This window comes from Lynx rufus, unplaced genomic scaffold, assembly GCF_022079265.1.
Source record: "Lynx rufus isolate CCGP_SWC_20201006 ecotype Redwood Valley unplaced genomic scaffold, mLynRuf1.p SCAF_2, whole genome shotgun sequence".
NCBI lineage: Eukaryota > Metazoa > Chordata > Mammalia > Carnivora > Felidae > Lynx > Lynx rufus.
The window spans coordinates 123,328,921-123,336,841 of NW_025814834.1; the positions used below are offsets into that span (position 1 = coordinate 123,328,921).

Below are 7,921 nucleotides of genomic sequence, written 5' to 3' on the forward strand. Positions count from 1 at the left end.
CACGGTAGCCCCTGCTAAGCAAATAGTAGGCATCATTAAATATGTGCTGAATGAAGGAGTAGTAAAATGAGGGCTCACAGTAGATACTAATCAAGAATTTGTGAATGAAACGCCTTTAGAATATTGGGAGAGGTAACTGATGTCATTAAATGGGCCATTTAGGCTGGCAAAGGAAGAGTAACTCTTGCCTGGCAAAGTGTATCTATAGCGACCTTGAGCATACTAAACCCACATTTTTGGGCTGGGGTGAGCAAGCAGTGTGGGAGAATTTTGTACAGTGAAGTAATGATTCTACTTTATAACTGAATCTTATACATATTGTAGATGACATTATTCAATTTATAGTAGTCTCAGCCCGAGGCTGGCCTCTGGGCAGAATGACCCAGCAGAACCTGAACGGGGGAGAAATAAACCCCATGCACGGAAAGCACCTGGAACAGAAAGCCCCCTGGAATCCAGGAAAAGATGGTAAGTGGACACCCAGAACTGAAGGAGGCCGCTCTAGGTCGGACCTTCGTCAGCGTCAGCGGCGACCGGGGCTCACTGCGTGTTCTAGATTCCAAGGTGACAGAGCCGCAGGTGAGTAACAATTCCGTCACGCGTTCACGGTTCACGACGTTGTCCCAGGTAACCGCAGAACCCGGCATCCGCTACGATTAACCAGCTCATCGGCGGATAAAGTACCACCCCCTCCACTCCCTCTCCCACTGGAGGTGGCAGGTGGGTGGGCCTGGCGGAACAGCCCCAGGGGGCAGGCTCTGAGGCTGGGGCGGGCACCAAAGACCAGGCCTGACGGCGACCTGGTGCTGGGGCCCAGGCCGGCCCTCGCGCGGGACGGGGGCAGGGGGCTCGTGTGCCCCCCCTCCCCCGGGGTTTGCAGAGCCTGGGCGACCGGCCGAGCCCCTCGGGGGATCCGCGGGAGGCGGGGCAGCGGGGCGCTGGGGGTGGAGGGGGACTCACCTGCAGCAGCACGGCCAGCAGGAAGCACAAGTACATCTGGTAGATGCCCATCTCCCCCACAGCCTGAAACGCCTCCTCCACCTCCATGGCGGCCCCGGCCCGGCGGCCCCGGCTCGGCCCGGTGGCGCGGAGCGGGAGCGGGGGCCGGGGAGGGGAGAGAAGGGGTGGGGCGGGGGCGGGGGCAGAGCCAGAGCCGGCGCGGGGGCGGCGCGCGTGCGCGGGCGGGGCGGGGCCGGGAGGGGGCGGACGCGGGGGCGCGGGGCGCGGGGCTGCGCGTCGGGGATCTGGGTCGGAGAGGGGCTGGCGTGCGCGCAGCTCGCGGGGCGAGGGAAGAGGAAGTGGGCGCGGGCTGAGACATCCGCGGCGATGGAGAAACACGGAAACGGCTGCCAGTCGGATCCCCGGCCCTGCTTGGGGCGGGGGCGCGATTACCGGGCGACCTGGTGGCGGCTCGGCATTGTTTGTCCTTTTGTATAAATCGGGGGGCTGGGGGCGTGCCAGAGCCTTCGGAGAAGAGGGCTGGCCGGCCTTTCTTTCTGATCCAACGCTGCGCTAGCGCTGTGGGGGTCACACGTAAACACATTCTTGCAAAGCCGGGAGACTCATTTGCAAATAGAAATACGCACAAGGTACAAAGGAAATAAAGAGCCAAGGTTAAGCTGTGAGACTGGAGGTGATGGATGCCAACGTGTTTGTAGAATAAGCAGCACTTGCCAGGCGGGAAAGGTGGAGGAAGAAGAGGCAGGGCGGAGAGAGGGGTCGCCCACCTTAAGTCCCCTCATTCCTGCATCTCCTGAGGTTGGTTTTAACAGCTGCCTAGTATTCCCTGGTCCAGGCCATGACCCTCAATACATTGTGAACAGAAGAGGTGACCAGCTAATGTTTTACCTAGGCTTTCACATCTAAAAGAGTGCGATAGGCCTAAGTCTTCTTTTCTTCCTACTGTCCCTGTTTGCATTTGGCATTAAGATCATAGCAGCTTAAAAAAATGAGTTGGAAATGTTTGGTATAACTCTCCTTTAAACCATCTGGATTGGCTTGTCTTGCCGGGGCGAACCCCCGTATTACAGAGATACATAGAAATATCAGATATATTTTTATGGCTTTGTGTTCTTAAATTACTTGTATTATTTAAAAAATGCTTCTATTTTAATCGAGATTTTTGTTTGTTTGTTTTGTAATTAACTTGTTCATCTTGTTCTCATAGGGTTTTATAAACTCATGCTCTTGTTGTATTGATGCTCTGTTTTTCATTCTTAATATTGTTTATTTTTATTGCTCATTCTTATCCATCATGCTGGAGTTTCTCTATTCTTTACTTTTTAAAAATTTTTCTCTATTCTTTTTTTAAAGAACCAGTTTTTATTTTGTGGTTTTTCTTTCTGTGTTTCTTTGTTTTCTATTTTGTGGATTATGTGAATTCTTTTCACCCTTACTTACTTTTGTTACTCTGTATTTCTTTTTTAGCTACATGACTTGAAAGTTTAGCTTATTTGCTTTAAATTTTACTTTTCTTTTTAATATTTATTTATTTATTTTGAGACAGAGGGAGAGAGAGAATCCCAAGCAAGCCCTGTGCAATCAGAGCCTGACAGGGGGCTCGATCTCACGAACTGAACCATGAGATAATGTTCTGAGCCAAAACCAAGAGTAGGTGGCTTAACTGACTGAGAAACCCAGATTCCCCTAATGTTACTTTTTAAAGAATAATTACATTTCAGGCTATGCATTTCTCTTTGCTCTGTCCTATAAGTTTTGTCATGATGTGGTTTCTGTTGTCTTTAGTTCTGAATATTCCATGATATTGTAATATACTCTTCAAACCACTAAGTTATTTGTTAATGCTTTCTCCCTTCTTTTCTTTTTTTTTCAGTTTCCAAGTAAAGGTTATTGCTATTTTTAAACCATCCTTTTATTGTTGATTACTAATTTAAATACTTTGTGAACCAAGATGATATTAAATCTTGGAAATTGTTTGAGGTTTCTTGTGACCAGGAATGTGGTCATTTTAGAAAAATGGACTGAATGTACTGAAAATAGTCTCCATTTGCTTGGGTGCAAGATTCTCTATATATTAGATCAATCATGTTAATTGTATTCAAGTAATGTGTATTACTACTGGATATATCCACTTTTAATAAACATGTCAAAATCTTCCAAAATGTTTATTGTTTTTGAGTTTTTATCAAGTTCTCTTTTTATTTCTGTAGGTACATAAAAGGACCAATTGAATCATTTCTCTTGTGATAAAATAGCTCTTTCCTCTTTTTAATGCTTTTGTCTTAATTTTTATTTTGTTTGATATTAATATTGCAACATCAGGGTTTTTAAATATTATTTTCCTTGTAGTCTTTTTATCTTCATCCTTTTGTTTTTACTATGTTTTAGAAATGTTTATGGAGGGAGGATTTTGTGTCCATCCACTTTGATAGTCTTTGTCTTTTAACATGTGAGTTAAATCCATTTATATTTATTGTGAGTGATATATTTGGAATTTTTTTCTACCATTTCATTTAGTGTTTTCTGTTCACCATCTTCTTTTTTTTTTTTTTTTTCTTCTTGGCCATCTGTTGGAGTCTGAAAGCCATTTTCATCCTGCCTTTCTCTCTTTTTGCTATTTTAGAGACCTACAGATTGCGTTATTATATTATTATTATTAATTTGGTAGTTACACTTACATTTTTTAACATCCTCATAACTATATACTGTTCTACAATGTTTATAGTTATTTAACATGCCTATTTTCTTTTCAAACTCATAGGAACCTACACAAGATTCTGAAGGAGTTCAGAGCAAGTCTCCCTAAAATGTGTCACTCTGGCATGTTGACTATTTTATTTTATTTTATTTTTTTATTTTGTTTTTTTTAATTTTTTTCAACGTTTTTATTTATTTTTGGGACAGAGAGAGACAGAGCATGAACGGGGGAGGGGCAGAGAGAGAGGGAGACACAGAATCGGAAACAGGCTCCAGGCTCTGAGCCATCAGCCCAGAGCCTGATGCGGGGCTCGAACTCACGGACGGCGAGATCATGACCTGGCTGAAGTCGGACGCTTAACCGACTGCGCCACCCAGGCGCCCCACATGTTGACTATTTTAGCTGAAGGCAATAAAGGCACAGCAGACTCAAGAAAAATTTTCCCCTCCTTTAAACTACCTAAAAGAATTTAGATAGGAGACCTGGTTACTAAGAGATAATTTTTTTCATTCATTCTTTTTTTTTTTTTTTTTTTTTACTGTTTATTCATTTTTGAGAGAGAGAGAGAGAGCATGAGCAGGGGAGCAGCAGAGAGAGGGAGACACAGAACTCAAAGCAGGCTCCAGACTTTGTGCTGTCAGCACAGAGACCTACACAGGGCTCAAACTCACAGATTGTGAGATCATGACCTGAGCCAAAGTCGGGTGCTTAACCGACTGAGCCACCCAGGTGCCCCAAGAGATAATTTTTTATCTGAAAGACTTATCTATAATGTAGGACAAACATCTAATTACCAAACAACTCCTCTTCATGTTGTCCTATGAATCACCCTTCACCCCTTTGAAGCCCCAGCCCCGATCCCATTCCTTAGTTCAGGATAGCATATAAGCCCCAGTTGCCTCGCTTGTCCTTGGATCTCATATTCATATTCCCTGTAGGTGTGAAATTAAATGTTTTTCTCCTGTTAATCTCTCTAATTATTAGACCAGCCAGAGAATCTAGAATGGTAAAAGGAAATTTTTTTTTTCTCTCCAATAATTCTAAGAAAGCTTTATCTGAGAAAACATAGGAGAACATAAAGATGTTACATATGCTGGAAAACTTTTTTAGGTGACTCAAGAAGTTATTGCTGTGGTGCTAAAACATGGATGGGGAAGATTCATGTGAAGTAGTTTAATAAAAACATTCCATTGTTAAGAAAAATTATCCTGCACTTGGAAATAATAAGAAAGCAAGAAGAGAACTGTGTGTGTCCTTTCAATGTGGTAATGAAGCGTTGTTTAACAGGCCCACCCTAGGATTATTTAATTCTGTAAAAGAACTGACTTGTGTCTAACTTTGTATTTACTATGAATTAGAGTCCAGAGACTACGTGTTTACATGTAAATTTGTAGATTTTTGTTAGGGATAGGTGTAAATGATTATGTTCAATAGAAAAGATAATCCATTATTTAATTATCCTATAAAACATTAGCTTGTTTTATATCAAATTTAGAAATTCTATTTTAATGTTCTTTTTTTTTTTTTCTGGGAATTACAAGTTCCTCAACTGCTCTTAGAACGAGCTTTATTACCACAGTACTGGTCCTTTCACCAATTAAAATAAAATCTTTGACACAGGTTCATTCTCTATTGGTAAGAGGGTTATATTTTTAACTTTTGGAAGTTTTTCTTTGACATCATCATGTATAAGAATGAAAAAATTATAAATTAATATTTATATGATAGCTAAATAATGTGTCAAGTAGAAAGAGGGTTATTTCATCTTACTCCCTTAAAGTTTATATATTAATTTTTCTTCTATTAGATATTTATGCTAAAAGCAGTCGGCTATTATGAGAAAAGAAAGTACAACCTGGGGGTTGTCAGAAATGAGATCTGATGGGTTGATAAAGGCCAGGTATGCAGTGCTAAGCAGCTTGAACTTTTTCCTACGGGTGATGGGAACCACTGAAGTGTTTTAAGCTGGAGTAGTGTGATTTTTAACAGATGATTTGGTAGAAGTATTAAAAGCATGTAACACCAGTTGTAAGGGCCCAGGCAAGACTGAGGGCTTAAACCAGAAGAGTAATAATATAGATGGAGAAGTCAAGTCAAATTTAAAGTAAAATTTCAAAAATTGATAGCGACTGCATTTTGCACAGGCAAAAGAGAAAGAAGTCACGAATGACTCCTATGGTTCTGGCCTTGATGACTGGAAAAATGGAGATGCTATTAACTGAGATAGGGAACACAGAAGGTGGAGTAGGTTGGTAGTGGTGGGTTGCAGGGCTTATAATAGGAATGGTGGGGCTGACCAGCATTGCTCTTTTAAATAGTCGTTGCCCCTTTAAGATCCTGCCCTTCCCCCTTAACCCACCCAGGTCCCTGCTGGATTTTCTTGCCCTAATTTACAGTCAGCGCCAGAGCTTCTGAGCATGCGCTGAAGAAAGAGCTGGCCTAATTAAAGCTCTCCTGAGGCTCAAGGTATTGCATCTGTGGCTCTTAGCAAAGAGTTCCATTTTGAGAGCATATTTTCCCCATCGGACTATTCTTTTCTCATTTTTCTTTTTCTTAAGCCCTTTCCTCCCATAATTTTATAGAACCTGGATCTTTCTTTTATCACTCAGGAGTAATGAGCATCTTGGGTTGTTGTTGTTGTTGTTTTTTAAATAATAAAAAATTAAAATAATGTTTAGAATACGGTGTCTATCAAATACATACTGTTTGGGATCTGAGAAGAAAAAGGGTAAACTTTATCTGTAAATTAGATAAAGCTTTGAAGCAAATAGACTTGATCATTATAACCTTTTTTTTAACATTATTATTTTGAAAGCTGCACACCTAACCACTGTATCATGTCTTCTACTTTATTGGTAATCTGATGTCCCAGAAGGTTACTGAAATTTGGTGTGCAAGATAACAGACTTCACATATGTCAAGTGTTGCTTCAGATCCTTGGCAATCAGTGTTGCAGACCCACCTAAATGTACCAAGAATTACCATCTTTTTGAAAAATCTGAAGAACATTTTTCCTTTTGCATAAACCTTCATGCTGTGCTAACCCTTCATTTTTAGTATTTCACAGCAACAAACTTTAATAAAGATAGCCAAAGTACAACTACCTCTGTCAACATTAAGTTGATAGAAACACAGCAAATACGTTGGGAATAACCAGATCACAAGGAAGCCTTCCTCCTGGGAGGAAGGAGCACGAGGGCCGAGGGAAGAGAAGCAAAAAGAAAATGGAATTGGCAGTGAAAAGGACATGTCTCCATCGGTTGACTAAACTAACAACTCTCCCAAACTAACAACTCTCGTTCAAAAACCATCCGTGAGTCAGTGACAAACATATACTAAAATAAATCTAAATTAATGTGGAGAAATTGACCATTCCCATGTCTTAAACCTTAGCAATAAAACAAAAGAGGATGAATAGAGTGAGGTCTAAAATTAAGAAGGTTATGGAAGAGGGATATGAAATATGAGGGAAATTAGCCATTAAGTATGTTTGAATTTAGGTAGTAGAGTGTTTTGCTTGCTAAGAGCCGAAGTTTCCATGCTGTCCCAAGAGGCATCAAGTTTAGATAGTAGGACATTCATTGAATTCAACAAATTCATTCTTGAGTGCTCAATTTTAATGGAAATGTCCATATTGTTGTGCCTGTGGTTGCTACTATTCCTTCCATGGGAGTTATTCATCAAGGGAATACAGACCAAAATGATGAATTTGCTTTATGCGTGGGGTGGATACACTGGGACTGCATTCTGTAGGATGGATGAAAATTTACCCTCTACCAGACAGATGCTTCCAAGTTGCCCAGGATTAAAATCTGGAGGCCATGGGAACTGTCTAAACCATCTTTGCTGTTGAGTATTGCATAAAGCTGATGATAACCTGCATATCGAGAATTCTAGCTGTAACTGGGCCTTCCAGTTAAAACCAGCAATTGACATTGCTTTCAGAAAATAGGAAGTCAAAGTAGACTTCAGAGAGAACCAAGTGTGATACACTTGATCTACTCAATCTCAGGAGAGGTCATCAATCCTGAACCATTTGAAAATGCAAGTATTAGGTTCATTCAGCAAGCTGGCTTGAGCAACTCCTCCCTACTGGGCATTGTTGTAGGTGTGAGGAATAAGGCATTAAACCATCAGAGCCTCTCCCTCTCCCTGGATGCTTGCATTACAGAGAAGACTTCCTTCTTGGCTGCAGTTCTGGATGGCACGGGTGGAGGAGGAGTTGGCAACTATGGAAGTTGCACACTTGCTGCATTATCTGAA

General features: G+C 41.6%; 1 protein-coding gene across 3 annotated transcripts in view; it reads right to left on the reverse strand.

Moving 5' to 3' along the window:
• Window positions 1–1,086, reverse strand: part of SLC22A15 (solute carrier family 22 member 15) — an 81,133-nt gene extending 80,047 nt beyond the window's left edge. For 2 of the 3 annotated variants that reach the window (XM_047083646.1, XM_047083647.1), the window contains exon 1: window positions 961–1,086. In XM_047083646.1, coding sequence (XP_046939602.1) covers window positions 961–1,047 — 87 coding nt within the window. In that variant the 5' untranslated portion in view covers window positions 1,048–1,086. The remainder of the gene's footprint in view (window positions 1–960) is intronic. The other variant, XM_047083645.1, reaches the window with a different exon arrangement.
• Between the last annotated feature and the right edge of the window lie 6,835 nt (window positions 1,087–7,921).